Genomic DNA, 22,382 nt, shown 5'->3' on the forward strand with positions numbered 1-22,382 from the left:
CTAAATTTGTGCCTAAACTGCAATACTACATTATGGCCTTTCTCTTGCATTTCAAAAATGTGGAACAAAAAGAAAATAGAAAACATGATTTTTTTTTGTATCCCCTTTTACCAAATCTAATGTGTTATATTCTCCTACATTAATTTCCACAAAGTTCAAAAGCGTTTCCTTTCAAATGGTATCAAAACATATGCATATCCTTGCTTCAGGTCCTGAGCTACAGGGAGTTAGATTTGGGTATGTCATTTTAGGTGATTTCTTTTTTTTTAAAGGGTATGATCCTTAAGACGATAATTATTAAGACACTATATAGCCTTCCTGTATTTTGTTTCAATCAAAAAAATAATCAGCCTAGTAGCAGACATTCGCATGAGTTTTGGCCTCATGAGATTTTGTTGTTGTTGGACTAGTCATCTAAATATCAAAAAAGTTGGTGTTTGTAACAGTACCATTATATAGAAGATGAATTCATCATTATGTGATCTTCCAAGAGAGGAAAGATGGATTCAGCTTTGACCTTAATGTGCACCACCGTGTGAGAAGTGGCAGAGTGTCTCCGGTGCGCTCTGGCAGCACTACACCCCTGCACTGAATGAGTTAATTGACGCGCACCAGCTGCACCTAGCCTATTCTTTTTCCGATCACAACATTTGATGCAAAAAGGAGACCACAAGTGTGGCGGTTTTATGAAAATCAGGGAATACGTGGCCAAGGAAACATTTCTGGTTGGTCTCAGGGAACATAAAACAGTTAAGTTGGGAGACATTTAAAGAACACGACTGAGGGAAGTAGCAGAAAACAACTAATGACCATGGAGACTGGAAAGCCTCAAGTTTGAAGAAATTACCTTTATATACACTACCGTTCAAAAGTTAAGGACACTTTGAAATGTCCTTGTTTTTTGAAAGAAAGAATTTCATATCTATTAAAATAACATCAAATTGATCAGAAATACAGTGTATTCATTGTTAATGACTATTTCAGCTGAAAACGGTTGTTCTGATTTAAGACGCAATAAAACTGGCCTTCTTAAGACTAGTTGAGTATCTGGAGCATCAGCATTTGTGGGTTTGATTACAGGCTCAAAATGGCCAGAAACAAAGACCTTTCTTCTGAAACTTGTCAGTCTGTTCTTGTTCTGAGAAATGAAGGCTATTCCATGCGAGAAATTGCCAAGACACTGAAGATCTCGTACAACCGTTTACTACTCCCTTCACAGAACAGCACAAACTTGCCCTAACCAGAATAGAAAGAGGAGTGGAAGGCCCCGATGCACAACTGAGCAAAAAGGACAAATACATTAGTGTCTAGTTTGAGAAACAAAGTCCTCAATTGGCAACTTCATGAAATAGTACCAGCAAAACACCAGTCTCAACGTCAACAGTGAAGAGGCAACTCCGGGATGCTTGCTTTCTAGAGGCAGAGTTGTAAAGAAAAGCCATATCTCAGACTGGCCAATAAAATAAAATAAATTAAGCTGGGCAAAAGAACAGACACTGGACAGAGGAGCTCTGCCTAGAAGGTCAGCATCCCGGAGTCACCTCTTCACTGTTGACATTGAGACTGGTGGTGTGGCGTAATATAGTTACCAAAACAGCCCCACGCACAAATATCACCCCCCCCCAAAAAAAGAAAATGCTGCCTCCAGTTATCGTAATTCCTTTAAATTCACACTAACAACAAAATGTGGAAAAAGCAAAGGGGTGTGAATACATTGAAGGCACTGTCTCTATTATGGTGTGGGAGTATTCTGGAAATGTTTTCCAAAATTAACATCCTTGGAGCTGAATCGCTGGTGTTTCGTCTTATGTAAAACATTTTTTTTTGTTGTTAATTGCTCAGAACTTGGTGGGCCAAATAAAATGACCTGCGAGCCATCACAAAAACAGGCGAGGTTAGCATTTTTATTTGGGGGTGGGGGTTATGATGTTTACACGTCTTTCTTACTCCTCATTATTCACGATTAATTCAGGACTATCCGTAATCAGGGTAGCATCTTTCCAGAGTGGTCATACTAGTTTGTAGGCCAAACCATTCAGAAGCTACAGATGTTTTTGAGAAGACTAATTTCTGGGACCATTTTTTAAATGTATTTTCATAATGTTACTTAGATTGATGCACCCTTAAGGATTCAAATTAATGGATCATGGATGAATGACTGATATAATTCTATATTTAATGCACTTTTCACAGCATTTGTCCCCCCCCAAAAAACTCTGGATACATTTCATAATATAGTAAGAAGAATCATAAAAAAATGTTTGGGTAGGTGCAACATAAGAAAATAAAAAAACAATTACAAAGAGTGAGTGAGAGATCTAACTGGTGGCCACACACACACACACACACACACACACCACTAAATGATTCCAATGCACTTTAGGAGTCAAGATAAAAGCCTTAAACTAGAAAGTGGCTGAATGACTTTCTGAAAGTAATGCAATTTGGCATTTAGCTGAGCAGAACATGCAATAAAAACACTCACACTAATTCACTGAAGGATGACAAAACATTGATAAGCAAAACATTTTAGGGGCTCAGGATTAAATTCATTTGATCCTTTTAAATTTTTGATAGGGAGGAAAGAGTCTCACCTTTCTCAAAGATCTCCTTCAGCACGCCTCTCTTAATCAGCTCCTCTCTGCTTTGCCTTACCGACATCTTCCTCTCCAGCACTGAAGGAAAAACATGGGAGAAAGCATGAGGATTGTTAAATCATGTAAACATAAATGATATCAATGGTGCAGATGCAGTTGTGTGTGCAGGAGCATTCGTATATGGAAAAACATCACTCAAACCTACACGGTACCCCTTGATTAAGGTTGTTGTAAAGCGGTGTTCCAACTATTTGGCCCCCCTCCAAGTTCTGAGCAAATTTTTTAACCTTTTTTTTTTTTTTTTTTACAAGAGTGTTTTATTTAAAATATATATTTTTTTATAAAATAAATGTAAATCAGCACCAAGTGATTTTTATTTAGGAAATCTGTTCCAAAATAGAAGTACAGTGCCTTCAGAAAGTATTCACACCCCTCGATGACTTCTACATTTTGTTGTGTTCCAGCCGGAATGTAATAATTGATTACATTTGTCATCACTGGCCTACACACAATACCCCATAATGTCAAAGTGGAATTAAGTTTTTCAAAATGTTTACGAAATTCAGAAATAAAAAAGATGAAAATGTCTCGAGTCAATACTGATTTAACCCCTTTGTTATGGCAAGCCTAAATATGTTCTGGAGTAAAAAAACACTAACAACTCACAAGTTGCATGGACTCACCGGGTGGAAGTGTTTAACACAATTTTTGAATGACTACTTGACCTTTGTATCCGACACATAATTATCTGTAAGGTCCCTCAGTTGAGAAGTGAATTTCAAAACAGATTCAACCAAAGACCAGGGAGGTTGTCCAATGCCTTTCAAAGGGCACCCATTGGTGGAAGGGAAAAAAATAAAAGCAGACATTGAATATCCCTTTGAACATGATGAAGTTATTACACTTTGGATGGTGTATCAATACACCCAGTCACTACAAATATACAGGCGTCCTTCCTAACTCAGTTGCTGGAGGGGAAGGAAACCACTCAGGGATTTCACCATGAGGCCAATGGGGACTTTAAAAACAGCTAGAGTTTAATGGTGATGGCTCAACATTGTAGTTACTCCACATACTTGTACAGAATACAAATATTCCAAAACATGCATCCTGTTTGCAACAACGCACTAAAGTAATGCTGAAAACAATGAATACAAAGTGTTCTGTTTGGGGTAAATCACTCAATATTTACAAGCATAGTTGTGGCTGCATCATGTTATGGGTCTGCTTTTAATCGTTAAGGGCTGGGGAGTTTTTTTAATTTTTTTAAATATTTTTTTTTAACATGGACATTTGTTTTAACGGAATGAAACTAAGCACAGGAGAAATCTTAGAGGAAAACCTGGTTCAGTCCGCCTTCCACCATACACTGGGAGATGAATTCACTTTCTGCAGGACAATAACTTAAAACAAGGCCAAACCTAAATTGGAGTTGTTTACCAAGAAGACAGTGAATGTTCCGGAGTTACAGTTTTGACTTAAATCTGCTTGAAAATCTATGCTAAGACTTGTAAATGGCTGTCTAGCAATGGTCAACAACCTATGACAGAGCTTGAAGAATTAAAGATTTTAAAAAAAATACATTTAAAAAAAAGGGCAAATATTGTACAGTCCAGGTGTGCAAAGCACTTACCAAGAAAGACAGCTGTAGTGGCTACCAAAGGTGATTCAGGGGTGTGAATAATTATGTAAATTAGATCCATTTCATTTAATACATTTGCAAAAATGTCTAAAAACATGTTTTCACTGTCATTATGGGATAGTGTGTAGACGGGTGAGAGATGAAAAAAAAAATCACTTGAATCCATTTTGAATCCAGTCTGTAACAAAATGTGGAGTAAGTCAAGTGGTATGACTGCTTTCTGAAGAGACTGTATATGATCATATACACATATTAATCAAGGTTTGAAATGATTATGTTTTAGTCAAAAATATCTGTTGAGCTCAATTTGCAGTCTACAAAATTATTTGTAATTATGTTCCGGCCTCCTGACCATCCACTTTTTAAATGCATTTTATTTGAGTTAAATAAAAATGGTCCTGTGGCTAAATCTAGTTGGTGATCCCGGTTGTAGAGCTAATCATACGATTAGAGAAACAAGCATGAGGATTATGTTGGATCACCCACATCATCAATTAGTTCATATTGGCAATTTTCCCCCCTGGTCATTTCCATAATGTGTTCACTTGGCTCCCAACACTGATCTGCACACTTGGGACTGAGCACACACACGTCACTGGCACTCTGGTCATCACGGGTACAGTGCGTCACACTATGTTCCCAAGAGGTCATGCATTCACCATAGGGACACGGGTGATGAGGGATGGGGGCAAAAAATGCGAACACACTCAGTTTCACATAGCCTTCACGTAGTCTAAAATATTATGAATCGATGCCCAACTGCCCATCAAAATCAAGCAGAAGAATTTTGTTTAAAAAAAAAAAAAGTTAAGCCTGTTGAAATACTCATGTCTAACAAAATTCAGTTGGAAAGCAATGTATCAACTCAAGGTATTTCTTCAAAAGGCATGAAGATCTTAACCTCATTTGTAATAATGAAAGAGAATAATATAAGAGCAATGCAACACCTCCCAAAGTAATGCATTATGTATGAGCATGTCAAGCAGGCATATCCCAAAGCTAACCCTTCTATATTTAGATCTCAGTAGTTGAGGGACATTATCTAGCGCTGGGCTGAACCGAGGCAGTTCAGCATCATGGTTGTCACTTAAAAATCTACCCCTGCAAAGGAACCAATTAAGAATGTGAAATGAGGATCAGCAAGAACACTTGAGCAGCACACTGCGCAACATTCTCCCTGCAGACCACCAGCTCTTGTTCAAGTGAGATTACTCTGTGTGTGTGTGTGTGTGTGTGTGTGTGTGTGTGTGTGTGTGTGTGTGTGTGTGTGTGTGTGTGTGTGTGTGTGTGTGTGTGTGTGTGTGTGTGTGTAGTCAAACGTATAGTACGTGTGCACATGTGAGTGGACTAAGGAGCCGCCTGCAACACTTGACAGTAGGGGCCAGGGCCAATGCTAATGGACATCACCAAAATTATTAGAACCCAAAACATCTTGGTCCCTCAATCCCCTCAACAGCCCCCCCCACTCAGTCAATACACTGTGTGGATTATAACTAATGGCTTAAACTCAAAAGGGAAGGCACACATGAGAATGATTTTAAAATGTCAGAAAACTGTTGTGAGCCTCTAGTGCAGCCAGTCGGAGTGAACCCAGGTTTTCTAAAATGTCACATTGAATAAAGTTATCGTAACCTTATGTTTCATTATGAGCTCCTCCAGGACACCCAGATATTTAATACACCATCCAAACTTCAAAGGCTACCCAGCGAAACCCGTTGGGGTATGGTCTGGAAGCCACGGGTTGGCTGCTGCAGAGATGGTTTGGCAAGTAGACAGGATCAAAACATCCCTACACCGTCCAGAAAGAGTCACCTCTACGGGAGCCTCAGGAGAAATGGAATTTGGGTAGTGTGCAAAAATATGCCATTTTGCAGAAATGGATTGCTGTACAAAAATAAAAATGCCATGAGAAGGATCTCCACCTACAAACTAGTACAGCACTCAGGCAGAGGAGTAGGAAAGCACTGTTAGAAAAAAAATATAAAAAACTTCCTCCCACCCTATACCAAGAGGAAGTCAGACAGTTTCTATGATGGGAGTGTGTGGAGTAGATCAATACCTCCACTCTCCTGGTGTGTGAAGGATATGGCTGAGGTCAGAGCAGGCCTTTTGGGTCTAAAATGGCCTCATTCAATAAAGCACCAATCACGTCCCTCTGTCTAACTCACAACGTCGGTCACAAGCTGGCCAATCAAATGATAATGATTCTGTAATGGCAGCTGTGGCAAATCACGAGATCACATTTGTAACAGCCAGGAATGAAAATCACAGAGGTATTGCCGCACTACTGTGAGGCTATTGGAAGAGACTGGTCGTCACCATGATGTTCTCTTTTAGTTAGGCCTCAAACCTAAATATATATCTTAGTTTGTCACAGAAAACTCACATTAAGCCGCATCTAAATTCTATCAAACCGCTACATTTAAAACAAATACATTGCTACTCTGATTAGCATGATTTGAGTTTATAAAATCAGAACAAACAAGGAGAAAATATTTCCCATGATTCCAAGCTGCTGAATATTGAAGGTAAATCAGGTTGTGTGTGAGAATGTCAAAACGCATTCTGAGATTACATTTAAATGTGATGGGGGAGGGGGAAGTAATTACCACAAGGTTTATGACATAACGGCTTGGGTAGCGATGATGGGATATGCGCAGTTATGCAATAATTCCTCTGATTCTGAAAAAAACCTCAGCCAGCTATGTCTTCAGGTTTGTCACAAAACATGTGGTTCTAGAAAACGGGAACAGAAAGAATATTACTGTACACAAAACTATTCAGTGTTCACAGAAAACTACAAAATCACCACTTGTCGTTCGGTTCCAGAAATAGTATTAAAAACTGATATTCCACAGTAATAGTGTGCGAGTTGGTTCAGACCCAGAGCTTGAAAAAGTGACAATGTGAAGTCGAGTTATTCTTTCCACGGTCCGTTCACAGTAAACTTTGGCGATCATGGCTAAACTAACTACCCATGATCTGCACCGAGATGAGCAGATTACGAAGTCATTGGAGGGACTCGTCTCGGAGCATATTAAATGAAACTGGCATCGACTTGCAAATGCTACACTTAGTTTTAGAGAGAAATCTATTCTGCTGTGAATTGACCCAGATAGAGGAGAGGCAGAACATTCTCTACAGCACCAAGCCCCAGGCATGGGATATGCAATGGGAGTCATTTAGCGAGGCAATTCACTCACCAGTTAGCCTCACAAAACCATTGAAAAACTTCCATGCCGTGTCAGAGATGTTGTGGTGGTTACATCTGGAGTCAAGCATCTGTTTAGGGACAGCTAGAGAGGGTTTTTGTACACAAGTGACAAAGCAGTGTGTGGCTGTTATGGCATCTGGTGGCATTACCTTTCGTTACCCTTTTCTTTTTTTTAGAACAGGCAGCTATGAATCATTCTAATGATTTATTCAAATGCAGCTTGAGGACCGCTGCCCATCCTGGAGCCTAAACCCAACAACCATCCTGGAACCTAAACCCAACAACCATCCTGGAGCCTAAACCCAACAACCATCCTGGAGCCTAAACCCAACAACCATCCTGGAGCATACAGCAGGTCTAACTACATAACATGAAAAACAAAAGGAATCCAAAATAATCTGCATTTTCAATGGCATTCAAAATGAAAGGAATCTTTAAAATATATATATTTTTTTGAATGAGCTACATTAAATACAAACCTAGGAGTGGTCAGATTAGTGCCCCACCCAACCAGGGAATGAAGCCTGATCCATTAACCTCTAGTTCCGTTCCATAAGATCACTAGACTACCTGACAGACAGGGAATAGGGCAGGAGGCACAGCTGTCAGTTCTCTCAGTATTCAGAGTACTGTTGCTAGCGCACTCCTGGAGTTATGAGTAAAGCCCCCCCCTGCCTGACTAGAATACATAATCCTCTTGTGCACATTCACATTATCCAATTACCTGGCTGGAACATCTGCACACCCAGCAGCTGGTCTGCTTCCTGCCTGTAGTCAGAGTCCCAATGATAAACATCATGAAACAAAATCACCAGAAGAGAAAAAAAACAGCCAAGCCAAACAAGGAGTCATGTTCAACAAGGATAACCCTTGACCAATGAGCAAACTTAAGCTTAGCTCAATATTTCAGTTTAAAACTTCTGCACAATCAACGACCACATTTACATGCACATAGTATTCCAGATAAAAATAGCTCAAATCCCAGTTAAGGTCTAATTCAGGATCATCCATTTACATACACCTTTGATATCCTGCTCACGAGTATCTCTGTAACCATGAATAAACAGTTTTTTTTTTAATGAGGTGCGATTAAATAACAAAAACATTGCTTATAATGTCCAACATTTGGCAGGCTATAATTACTGTTGATACACGTGGCTTCTCTTTTTTCATTCCTTATAGTTGCACTATGCAGTAATCGCGCAGCCATTTCCTGGTTGCTGAAAAACTTGAATAGTTTGCCTAATTTCAGTTAGTATAGTGTAGAGAATCATTATACCGTCTAAACCTCTGAAATATTTCCCATAACCAAAAATATTGTTTCAACTGGTGTACAAAACCGAAAGGATTTAAAAAATATTTTTTTAACTTAACAGGAAGCATAGAAATAGCATACATAGAAAGTTCTACCACTTCTTAGACTTGCTTTCCAAGTAGAATGAGCGAGCTCAAACTCACATTTACATGTGAATTTTGTCAGGTCACACAAAAAGTTACATATTGCCACTTTAATGCTCTAGAATACTCAAAGCCGTGCTCACCCGAAAATCATAAATCAATAGAATGAAGGCATCAACAATCTAGTTGACATCAGAAAAGTCCTTTCATTTCTGCCAAAGTGAGGAGGTTTAGGGACCGGGGAGATTTACCACACAAACTTTCCAAATGCAGTTTGTTGGACAGTTTTAAGGAAATGTAAAAGCTGTGAAAATTATCCAGCATGTTACTTAAAGTATTTCAGTTAGTCTTGATGCATATTTAATGTGGTTGAAAAGTGAAAATGTAATTTTACTGCATTAAACACTTCATTCTGCAGGAGTTAGTATTATAATAGGCTACAGTCTGCTTAATCTAACAATCTGCTTAATCTAATAACAAATAACTAAACCTTTCATGTCTTTATTGAACACACCGTGTATGTTGGAAAAAGTATGTGAACCCTTGGATTTAATTTAACTGGTTGACCTTCCTTTGGCAGCAATAACCTCAAAAGTTTTCTGTAGCTGTGGAATAGACCTGCACAACGTTTAGGAGGAATTTTGAACCATTCCACTTTACAAAACTGTCAGTTCAGCAATATTCTTGGGATGTCTGGTGTGAACCACTCGAGGTCATGCCATAGCATCTCAAATCAGGTTGAGGTCAGGACTGACTGGGCCACTCCAGAAGGCGTATTTTCTTCTGTTGAAGCCAGTGGTTAGAGCGTTGGACTAGTAACCGGAAGGTTGCGAGTTCAAACCCCCCGAGCTGACAAGGTACAAATCTGTCGTTCTGCCCCTGAACAGGCAGTTAACCCACTGTTCCCAGGCCGTCATTGAAAATAAGAATATGTTCTTAACTGACTTGCCTGGTTAAATAAAGGTAAAATTAAAATTAAAAATTATGTTGTTGATTTACTACTGTGCTTTGGGTCGTTGTCCTGTTGAGTCACCAAACTTCTGTTGAGCTTCAATTGGTGGACAGATATCAAGACATTTTGCAGGAGAATGTAAGGCTAAAACTTGGAAATTCTTTTTTTCTGTTGATGATAGCAAGCAGTCCGGGCCCTGAGGCAGCAAAGCAGTCCAAAACCATGACGCTCCCTCCACCATACTTTACAGTTGGGATGAGGTTGATGGTGTGCGGTGCCTTTTTCTCTCCACACATAATGTTGTGTGTTCCTTCCAAACAACTTTTGTTTAATTTGTCCACTGAATATTTTGCCAGTAGCGCTGTGGAATATCCAGGTGCTCGTGCGAACTTCAGACGTGCAGCAATGTTTTTTTGGACAGTGGCTTCTTCCGTGGTGTCCACCCAAGAACATCATTCGTTTTTAGTGTTTCACGTATCGTAGACTCAGATGTTAGCATGTTCCAGAGATTCCTGTTAGTCTTTAGCTGACACTCTAGGATTCTTCTTAACCTCATTGACTATTCTGCGCTGCGCATTCTGGTCTTGCAGTCATCTTTGCAGGACGGCCACTCCTAGGGAGAGTAACAACAGTGCTGAACTGTCTCCATTTATAGACAAATTGTCTTACCGTGGACTGATTAACATCAAGGCTTTTAGAGATCATTTGTAACCCTTTCCAGCTTTATGCAAATCTTAGGTATTCTGAGATCTTTTGTTCGAGGCATGGTCCACTTTAGGCAATGCTTCATGTGAATAGCAAACTCAAATTTTGTGAGTTTTTTTTTTATATTGCTGGGCAGCTCTAACCAACATCTCCAATCTCATCTCATTGATCGGACTCCAGGTTAGCGGAGTCCTGACGCCAATAAGCTTTTGGAGAAGCCATTAGCCTAGAGGTTCACATACTTTTTCCAACCTACACTGCAAATGTTTAAATTATGTATTCAATAGAGACAAGTAAAATACAATAATGTGTGCGTTATTAGTTTAAGCACACTGTTTGTATATTGTTGTGATTTGAGGAAGAATAGAACACGTTTTTTGACCAATTTATGCAGAAATCCAGGTAATTCCAAAAGGGTTGACATACTTTTCCTTGAAACTGTAAATTAAATGTTTCCAACTATTATGGTCCCATCTGAACTTTATACGGCGATACTATGCAAAAGTGAGTCTGCACAGACATGGAAAAACAACAATAAATGGTATAAGATGTTTACGTCTAAGATCAACATATCCCAGATATCTCATGCAGGTTACTCATAACCGGGATAGGAGCACAGTTGGGTTATTGTAAAAATGGGATATGATGGCTTATTATCGTTGATTTAACACAACAACAAATTGTGTTAAAGTTTGCTGCTCCATTTCACTCAGGAGAGGGAGAAAGAAAAATAATCTGGGCTTAAACATTCAGTCGACACCATGCATACAAAGTGGAAAGAGAGCGAAGAATCGTGAAGTCAAGGTGTCAGCTTTTCACTCAGAGCCAATGGACTGTCAGAGTTCGAGTCTAGAGTAAAGTGTTGGGTCAGCAATACGAACCAGACTCAAAGCTAAGAGCAAGAAGGCGACAGTCACAGTAGAGAAAACCTCAACACCTTAAGTGAACGAAAAAAAGAAAAAAAGTGCATATCACATCATTGCCAATGTCAATAAAATCACTGACTGATGAATGATCAACTGCATGAATAGGAAATGTGAACACTAAAGAAAGCACCATTAAATCCAGTTCTACCCAGCACAGCTTCAGGGAAGAAAACTCTTGGGAACAGAGAAGCGGGTTAACATCAAAACCTTCAGTGGCGCCTGGAGGAGCAAGAACCCAAATATAGAGAGGAGTTGAGCTCTCCACCTCACTGACCTAATGGAAAGTCTGAGTGAGGGAGCTGATTCAGAACACCAAGACATCTTGCAATCTTTTCATGTCCAGTGGATAGTCAGGCGAGGGCAGTAAAATTGACAGGGGAAGAGGTCAGATTGTCAGGGAAGTTCACGCCAAGGCTAGCGGCAAACCAGGGCCGTGTGAAGAATAGCAAAGAAGCGCTCACATCTTGGGCCCTTACCTGCAGAGGTCTGCCTGAACTTCTCACTCTTCTTCTTCCTCCACTTCCAGGGCTTGAGGAGACGGCCCAGAGTGGCAAACTTGCTGCGGCGGCGGATGGGTGGGGTGTGCGTGCCAGGGACCAGGGACTCAGAGCACATTGCGGCCAGCCTCTCGACGTCCTCTGCTGTAGGGACACAGGAGAAAAGGGGCTGATTAGAGTGTTTTCACATTATAGTCCTCTTTAAAAAGAACAGATTTCAGTGAACTCTGGGGTGAAGCAAAAAAAAGAATCCAAAGAACTCCATTCTCTCTGGATTCACACTACTGCTTTAAAATGAGGACTTGGCTCTCTTGCCAGTTCACTTCAAGATTGTTGTGGTCCAAGTCCTCTTTGCAATCACTTGCTATGTTTAGAAAGGAACCAAGATCTTTTTTAAACATTCACTCAGTGCACCCTTGGTAAATCAAAATTGTATTGGTCACATACACATATTTAGCAGATGTTATTGCGGGTGTAGTGAAATGCTTGTGTTCCTAGCACCAACAGTGCAGTAATATCTAACAACTCACAACAATACACAAAACTAAAATAATGGAGTTAAGAAATATATAAAATATTAGGATGGCAATGTCAGAATGGCATTTACTAAAATAGAGTTAAATACATATGAGATAAGTAAAGCAGTATGTAAACACTATAAAAGTGACTAGTTGCGGGTGCAGTGACTAGTGTTCCATTATTAAAAAGTGGCCAGTGTTCCATGTCTATGTACAATAGGGCAGCAGCCTCTAAGGTGCACAGTTGAATAACTGTGTGGTAGCCAGGTAGTGACAATGACTAAGGTTCAGGGCAGGGTACTGGGTGGAGGCTGGCTAGTGATGGTGATTTAACAGGGATAGCCTTGAGATAGAAGCGGTTTTTCAGTCAGGCTTTGATGAACATGTATGGACCTTACCTTCTGGATGAACAGGCAGTGGCTCGGGTAGTTTATTCCAGACCCATATCAAACATCTCCAATCCAAAGTTAAATCTAGAATTGGCTTCCTATTTCGCAACAAAGCATCCCTCATTCATGCTGCCAAACATACCCTTGTAAAACTGACCATCCTACCAATCCTCGACTTTGGTGATGTCATTTACAAAATAGCCTCCAATACCCTACTCAACAAATTGGATGCTGTCTATCACAGTGCAATCCGTTTTGTCACCAAAGCCCCATATACTACCCACCATTGCGACCTGTACGCTCTCGTTGGCTGGCCCTCGCTTCATACTCGTCGCCAAACCCACTGGCTCCATGTCATCTACAAGACCCTGCTAGGTAAAGTCCCCCCTTATCTCAGCTCGCTGGTCACCATAGCATCTCCCACCTGTAGCACACGCTCCAGCAGGTATATCTCTCTAGTCACCCCCAAAACCAATTCTTTCTTTGGCCGCCTCTCCTTCCAGTTCTCTGCTGCCAATGACTGGAACGAACTACAAAAATATCTGAAACTGGAAACACTTATCTCCCTCACTAGCTTTAAGCACCAACTGTCAGAGCAGCTCACAGAGTACTGCACCTGTACATAGCCCACCTATAATTTAGCCCAAACAACTACCTCTTTCCCAACTGTATTTAATTTATTTCTTTATTTTGCTCCTTTGCACCCCATTTTTTTTTTTTTTATTTCTACTTTGCACATTCTTCCATTGCAAATCTACCATTCCAGTGTTTTACTTGCTATATTGTATTTACTTTGTCACCATGGCCTTTTTTGCCTTTACCTCCCTTCTCACCTCATTTGCTCACATTGTATATAGACTTGTTTATACTGTATGTTCGTTTTAATCCATGTGTAACTCTGTCTCGTTGTATCTGTCGAACTGCTTTGCTTTATCTTGTGTCGCAATTGTAAAATGAGAACTTGTTCTCAACTTGCCTACATGGTTAAATATTGGTGAAATTAATAAATAAAATGTCCTTGATCTTTTTGGCCTTCCTGTGACATCGGGTGCTGTAGGTGTCCTGGAGGGCAGGCGGTGTGCACCACGTGATCTGTTTGGCAGACTGCACCACCCACTGGAGAGCCCTGTGGCTGCGAGTGGTGCATTTACCATACCAGGCGGTGATACAGCCCAATAGGATGCTCTCACAAGCGGTTGCACCTTCGCCACACTATCTGTGTGGGTGGACCATTTCAGATTGTCCGTGATGTGTACACCAAAGAACTTGAAGCTTTCCACCTTCTCAGCTGCGGTCCCGTTGATGTGGATAGGGTCGTGCTCCCTCTGCCGTTTCCTGAAGTCCACGATCAGCTCCTTCGTTTTGTTGACGTTGAGGGAGAAGTTATTTCCCTGGCATCACGCCGCCAGGTCCCTCACCTCCTCCCTGTAGGCTGTCCCCGTCATTGTTGGTAATCAGGCCTAATACTGTTGTGTCGTCTTCAAACTTGATGATTGAATACAGAGTGCAGGACAAGCCACACCACCAGGACAGGTTATCGGACAGCCAGGGATGTACCTACATAAAGTTTGAATGATAATACTTAGCATTTAGCTAAAAAAAAATATATACATTACAGGATAAATGAAAGAATAATAATTGCAGATTAAATAATGCTTGTGTACTCCAAATTGCACATTTGTTCATGGCAGTTTGTGGTATTAATGTGAGGGGCTATGGGAGGGGAAACGGTGTTGCAGTAGTCTACTGCTTGATATGAGAATAATAAGTGAACCTGGCGAGAGTAAACAGACCTGTGTATTATCAGACAGCATAATGCAGGATATATTCAGAATCTGAACAGCAGGAAGCTGCATGCTGCGGATTAGTCCGTACTAGCTTGCCAAAAAAACAGACCAGGGAGAAATAATCGTGTTTAGCCTACTAGCTCCTTATAGTCACTAGAGCGTTTGTCCTCCTTTGATGTAGTTTTTGATATCAAGAGGAGTAATTGAAGAGAACACGTGCTCAAGCTAATAGCAACAGAATAAGTGATAAGGCATCCATATTGAAACGACAGACTCTCCCAGACTTGTCCTGATAAAAGCAGTGCGTTGGCCTATGCTCCAGTCGTAATCCACATATGCATCACCTCTACACTGAACAGGACTAGTATCTGGCGGTCTATACTTACAAAACTCGTGCTTAAAACTTACAATTTGTTAGCTTCTCATGAGATAACTTGTTACAGACCAAGTGTGCTATGTTAAGTGTACCATTTATTTTAATATACTGTAAAACTATTTGGTGGAATGTGCTTTGTGGCTGCCCGAATGTTAAATTTGCTTGGACTCTTGTGTTCCATTTGTACATGTATATTTGCAGGGCACAACCAAAAAGAAACTAAGCATCACAGTTCCTTCTCCCTAAATTCCCTTTCCCCTCTGAGTCTTATTCACTCAAATGCGCGCACACACACACACACACACACACACACACACACGCACACACACACACACACACACACACACACAAGGCCTGAAAAAATAAATGCCTATAAAAACATAACTGATGGGATACAGGAGCTACATTCCTTGCCAAATGACAGTTATCACAAATTCAAAATCGACTGGTTGATTAAAGTAGGAAAATATGTGTGTTCCAACAACGAGCTGCAGTTTTGTAATAATTATGTCCCATCGATTTTCCGCTTATGCTACGTAGCCGCTAGTCCCATATAGAATTGGTAAGCCTAGGCCAGCGGTCAGAAACCTTTTCAGAGTTGCGATCACAGCGTGAAAATGCAAGCTGAGAACTAACGTTCAGATTATTATAATATATTTTTTAAACAACTTAAAAAACATAAGCCTAAGCATCATTAGCCAATTAAAAACCGAACTGTAGCAATGAGGTTTGTGCAGTAAGCTATATCCCAAATACGTTATCAAGAAGGCAAGTAATCTCAGCAGAGGCGCTTGCTTGTAGAAGCCTATTGCCCTGCCAATCTTCTCAGACCATGTAGGTATATGATCACACTGGTAATAGATCATTTGTCGCATGACTTGTGAGGCAAAGCTGAGTGAACAATATTAGCTTCTTTTTTACTGGCTGCCCCTCACCCGACTCACTGTCCCGCATCCCTCCCTTTGCTGAAGAAAGTGAACAGTCTTCCAGCTGATGGCGAAACTTAAGTGGGACTGCATTATTTTGCCTCATGCACCAATTCATAGTTACTCCTATGACCAAAGAAAGGGAAATATTCCTAAAATAACAAACATTATTTTTAAAGACCAGCCGCAAATAAGAAAGTTAGCTTATTGAAACACTTTGCTGTACTCATTCATTGCAGCTGCAGTGCTGGTTGTAGCGTGAGTGGAAGTAGGAAGAACATTGATGCTGAATCAGAACTTAAACATGAACTCACTCATTTAAAAAAAAAATCTCTGCTGTATCTTTGAGTCTCTAGTCATGGTTTTAAATGTTTGGAAATCTCACATGATCAACTTTGCTGTGCGTTCGAGGCTTCTTTTTTACAGTCTATGGCACAAGGCAACTGTGCAGATGCAGTGATCTGAACCATATGATTGGCCAGCGGTAGGCCTATTAGGTGCACTTGATTTGCTTTCTGGGCCTGCCGAGTTGGTCGGAGTTCTACCTTCAGACACAGGTAAGAAAAATACAGAAAATAAATAAAAGTAACAAATAATTAAAGAGCAGCAGTAAAATAACAATAGTGAGGCTATATACAGGGGGTACCTGTACAGAGTCAATGTGCAGGGGCACAGGTTAGTCGAAGAAATATGTGCATGCAGGTAGTTATTAAAGTGACTACGCATAGATAATAACCAGAGTAGCAGCAGCATAAAAGAGGGGGGGCAATGCAAATAGTCTGGGTAGCACTTTGATTAGATGGTCAGGAGTCTCATGGCTTGGGGGTAGAAGCTGTTTAGAAGCCTCTTGGACCTAGATCTGGTGCTCCGGTACTGCTTGCCGTGCGGTAGCAGAGAGAACAGTCTATGACTTGGGTGGCTGGAGTCTTTGATCATTTTTAGGGCCTTCCTCTGACACCACCTCGTATAGAGGTCCTGGATGGCAGGCAGCTTGGCCCCAGTGATGTACTGGGCCATACGCACTACCCTCTGTAATGCCTTGAGGTCAGAGGCTGAGCAGTCGCCATACCAGGCAGTGATGCAACCAGTTAGGATGCTCTCGATGGTGAGGCTGTAAAACCTTTTGAAGATCTGAGGACCCATGCCAAATCTTTTCAGTCTCAAAATTGAGCCCAGTTTGAAAATAAATATGACAATAACCATTCCATACACATCACTTCACAATGGCAACTTTTCCCACTTTGAAAAATATTATTTTCGATTTTATTCTGTTATATTACATCATGTTGTTATTTCATATAAAATAGGTGTCTTGACAGTGATAAGGGCTCAGGAAAAAAGTTTATTACTAAACCTGGCTGTGCTTCTACAAGCAAACGCCCCTGCTGAGGTAACTGTCTTTTTGAAGACAGTGTTTCAAAATATACCCAGTTGATATTACAGTTTCAATATACTAATCTTAAAAATGACACTTTCTTTTAATAATTGACTGAATATAGTGTATATGCGCCAATTTAGCAATTAGGATTTGTTATCTGTAATGGTTATGATAAATTAGGCATTGTTGCCATATAAATAAATGCACCGATTTTTCCAGTGCGAGCCTTGTGTTATAAAAATGTTGTTTACTTCATTCAAGTGAAATTTTTAATTTTTTATAAATAAAAATATATGAGTACTAGAACAGGCAAAAATTGCCAAAGGCCCATCCCCAATACAGGATACAGCGGGAAGATGCAGTGTAGATAGCGTTTACGCATTGGCAAGACGTCTTTCAAATGTATTTAGATTCTACATCGTTCATGTCGGTCCAAGGTCTCGCCGACATCTTCCCAGTGTACCAACACTCTCCAAACTACATAATCCTCACGCAATTTGATACATTGTCCAAACACGTGCGCTTTCTGGTTTTGGAATATCAAAATAGCAAAACATATTGGCACCTACGTTTCGTATTGTGAGGTCCTTGGCGATTCCCAGCCCCAGTAAAACAAAACACATCAGAATAAGTAGTCAGAATGTTGAATAAACTTAATTTAAACCTACTCTATCCGTTCGCTGATTTCGTACTTCCTTGACAATATCCACAGGAACGTATTATCGATCAGACTTCAAAACAATTGACCCGCGGGTGATTTTATTTGCCCCTCCCACAGTTGAGCAAGTCTTCACAAGTGATTTTGGAAATATGATCCAAAGTAGTCCCACGCATAACAGAGATGTGATCTATACAAATGTAACCAAGGTTTGAAATAGTTTGTCAAATATATCGTTTTTGGCTTCTTGTGGTCCATTTTAAGTCTACAAATGATTTGTGATTATGTTCCCTGACCATCCACTCAAGATAATATTTATTTAAATAAAAATATGCCCGCAGCTGAATCTCATTGATAATACCCATTTTATATGGTATTGTGCATGTGCCAGGGTTTTGCAAAGTCTATTTAGTAAGAGTTTCCTGTGGATATTATTTGGACATTAGGACCAACTGCATAGACAACCAGTATAATAAGTTCAAATGGAACTTATTTCTGGCTTGTAAGAAAACCTCTTTCACAGTTTGATGTAACACACACACACACACACACACACACAGAGAGAGTTGTCGCCATATAACAGTCAATAGTGAGTTATATACTTGAGCAATAATATAGGCAAGGTCTGCCCTGATGACAGCCATGCAATCTGCCACCTTAGTCATCACTAGCTCAGGGACAGGGCGACAGTGTCAGTGTCACACCACCCCTGCCATGTGCAGACAGACACCGCCACTGACCACAGCGTACATAATTAAATCAAATCACCATGATGGGTGACAAGCGACAACATGAGAGTGTCACTTCACAGGTAGGGAAGGCAGCCACTCCACCGGGGGGTATAGCATGATAAATCATGTGAACCAAGGTGGACATGAATGCAGTGAAACAGACGATTACCTAGATGCAGTGAAACAGACGATTACCTAGATGCAGTGCCTGATGCCGCTCACGGCCTCAGCCTCACAGCCAACCATCTTAGGAATCCTGCCACATATGTCTATAAATAGATTGACTCGATGCTAATTGAATCCAGTGGTGGTTCAAATGACTTCAAATGGAGTCCAAAAAGAAAGAGAGAGATGGGGGGGGGGGGGGGGGGGGGTTAAGACCTGAGCTCAGAAATATTCATAAAAACATTGTTCATTTGGCACCTATGCATTTCAGACAACAACAAAGGATAGCCAGCCACACACTTCCTAGATTTGTTGACAGGGATGCAAATTGATAGCGACATGGTTTATTTTCCCGGCTGCGTTCGGTGAAACATACTCCCATAGTAGCCCACACCAAACATCAAGACATCCACCATGTCATATGAGCAGCAGCCAACAAATAAGAAGCACTTTGCAGTCAAAAGATACACACTTCTTGCAACACAACAAAAACTCAAGAGAATGCTACAAAGACTAAAAGAGGCTTTAGACTGTAGGCTACCACAGCCCTAGTGTTTCTTTACAAGCATGTATTCTCTGATACACACATCTATACTCCTCTGGCCAGTTTCCCAGAACCAGATTATGTCTAGTCCATGAACCAAAATGTATCTTGGTCCTCAATCATCTTGGCTGAGTGAGTGACATTCTCCTTCATGTTTGGGTGGGGTGGAGTAGAATCAGTAGGGGACTGAGAATGACCACTTTAGGTGCTAATCAGGAGGAGGGGGTAGTGGAGCCTGGGATGGAGGTGGTCATCAAGAGGATTCGTCGGAGTATTAGGTCTATGTGTAGTAAACCACAATGCATATTGTGGAGCAGGCTCTTTGTGGTGTTAGAATAAGGCCAATTTTACACCCACACCAGTAACCTGCTCCAAAAGAAAAATATCAGTTCAACAACTCATAATATAATTTCTCCAAGTCTTAAAATGGGTAATGCCATTTAGCTACACTGTAGCTGCTGTTGCATACCACTCTTTCCTAGAAATAATGCATTATAGCTGCCAATTTGTCTTGATACATGTGTGGCCCAATACGCATTGTGTCAAACTAAGTGATGTTACAGTTATCCCAGAATGCAACAGAATGGCAGTGTAAAGAATAGTATGACCATAAAGCAAGTACAGGATTACACATAGCAATGGAGTCAAGGCTCCGCTGGAAAAGTACATTATGTCTATGATGAAGGTTACCAGGATTACCAGAATTAAATACATCAAGCAATTTTAATCTCATAACTCTAGGACATATATAATCGCGGAATGGGCAAACAAGAACTGCGCATGTTACCCCCACTATTGAGCGTGTTCAATGAAACCACTCTGTTTGATAGCCAGCAGAGCTGAAGGGAGACCGTACCACAACGCATCCATATGCCGCTATAGGCTAGGCTACTCACCGTCCTGGGTATCGTTCGCTCGGCTGCAGTTGCTGCAAATGTGCTTGATCTCTTTCCCGATGTGACAGTGGATCATGAAGGGCATATTGCTATTCTGGTGATGCTGATGGTTGGTTTGTTGCTCTTTCTTATTGTTGTTGAGAGACATCATTCTGACCAGGTAAAATGCCTTCTTCGGTTTCTCAACCGTCACAGGCGTATTGTTTCCCCTGAAGCCTGTGTTGTTGAACCAACTCCCATGCATGATGGTGGGCCCGGGATCCGCAGCCATCGGGTAGTTGGCCGTCTTGAACATAAAGACACGAAAATTGATTCGCGTCTAAATGCACGGCATACGGGGAGGGGTTTTTAAACAAACGGCGCCTCGACTCCTACCTGACCTCACCCCTTCAACCAATCACGAGGGTTTCGCTCCGCGCGTTTGCATAACCCCTTTCTCTTCTATCAACGACGTCAGATAGAATATTGTAATTTCCACACCTGCACCTGAGGTTCCGATCTAGTGCACTCACACCCGCCTGCCTCCGCAATGCCAAGGGCAGAAGTCAAAACCACGGATGCAACTATACTATGATGATGGACCAGTGCCGCTAGAAGACATATCGAGTGTGTGAATTGCAGTGCCTCTGCCTCCCCCTCGGTCCCCATCCTCGTCTGCAAAAATAATCCGCTCACGGCAAGCATAATTGGCTACCCAGTGTTCACTCCTGCAGTTACATTAGTCTACAGACAGAAAGTAAAGGTTTAACATCAAATCCCAAGACTTGATAATGACAAGAATGATTATAGGCTCCAGCTACATGATACACTATATGACCGAAAGTATGTGGACACCTGCTCGGAACATCTCATTCCAAAATAATGGAAATTAATATGGAGTTGGTACCTCCTTTGCTGATATAACAGCCTCCATCCACTCTTCTGGGAAGGCTTTCCACTAAATGATAGAACATCTGCAGGGACTTGCTTCCATTCAGCCACAAGCACATTAGTGAGATCGGGCACTAATGTTAGACCTGGCTCACAGTCGGAGTTCCAATTCATTCCAAAAGTGTTCAATGGAGTTGAGATCAGGGCTCTGTGCAGGCCTGTCAAGTTCTTCCACACCGATCTCTACAAATAATTTCTGTATGGCCCTCGCTTTGTTCACGGGGCATTGTCATGATGAAACAGGAAAAGGCCTTCCCCAAACTGTTGCCACAAAGTTGGTTGCACAGAATCATCTAGAATGTCATTGTATGCTGTAGCATTAAGATGTCCCTTCACTGGAACTAAGGGGCCTAGCCCGAAACCATGGAAAAACAGCCCCAGACCATTATTCCTCATCCACCAAACTTTACAGTTGGCACTATGCATTGGGGCAGGTAGCGTTCTCCTGGCATCCGCCAGGTGGTAAAGTGTGATTCATCACTCCAGAGAACGCGTTTCCACTGCTCCAGAGTCCAATGGTGGCGAGCTTTACACCACTCCAGCCAACGCTTGGCATTGCGCATAGTGATCTTAGGCTTGTGTGCAGCTGCTCGACCATGGAAACCCATTTTCATGAAGCACCTGACGAACAGTTCTTGTGCTGACGTTGTTTCTAGAGGCAGTTTGGAACTCGGTAGTGAGTGTTGCAACCGAGGACAGGCGATATATATGCGCTAAGCACTAAAGCACTCGGTTGTCCCGTTCTGTGAACTTGTGTGGCTTACAGTGGTGTAAAGTATGTAGAAATACTTTTAAGTACTTTTGGGGGGGTATCTGTACTTTACTATACATTTTTTGACAACTTTGACTTTACTACATTACTATAGAAAATAATGTACTTTTTATTACATACATTTTCCCTGACACCCAAAAGTACTTGTTACATTTTCAATGCTTAGCAGGATAGGTAAATGTTCCAATTCATGCACTTATCAAGACAACACATTGACATCCCTACTGCCTCGGATTTTGTGGACTCAAAAAACACAAATGTATCATTTGTAAATTATGTCTGAGTGTGCCGTTGGCTATCCGTACATAAAAACAAGAAAATGTTGACTTCTGCTTTGCTTAATATAAGGATACTTAAGTATATTTTAGCAATTACATTTTT

At 41.0% G+C, this 22,382-nt stretch overlaps 1 protein-coding gene across 1 annotated transcript in view; it reads right to left on the reverse strand.

The window, feature by feature from the left end:
* Positions 1 to 20,944, reverse strand: part of LOC124040662 (phosphatase and actin regulator 1-like) — a 45,777-nt gene extending 24,833 nt beyond the window's left edge. Inside the window, exons 1-3 of the mRNA XM_046357741.1 lie at positions 20,300 to 20,944; positions 11,911 to 12,075; positions 2,595 to 2,675 (exon numbers count right to left, since the gene is read on the reverse strand). Coding sequence (XP_046213697.1) covers positions 2,595 to 2,675; positions 11,911 to 12,075; positions 20,300 to 20,594 — 541 coding nt within the window. The 5' untranslated portion in view covers positions 20,595 to 20,944. The remainder of the gene's footprint in view (positions 1 to 2,594; positions 2,676 to 11,910; positions 12,076 to 20,299) is intronic.
* Positions 20,945 to 22,382: the final 1,438 nt, after the last annotated feature.

This window comes from Oncorhynchus gorbuscha, linkage group LG08, assembly GCF_021184085.1.
Source record: "Oncorhynchus gorbuscha isolate QuinsamMale2020 ecotype Even-year linkage group LG08, OgorEven_v1.0, whole genome shotgun sequence".
NCBI lineage: Eukaryota > Metazoa > Chordata > Actinopteri > Salmoniformes > Salmonidae > Oncorhynchus > Oncorhynchus gorbuscha.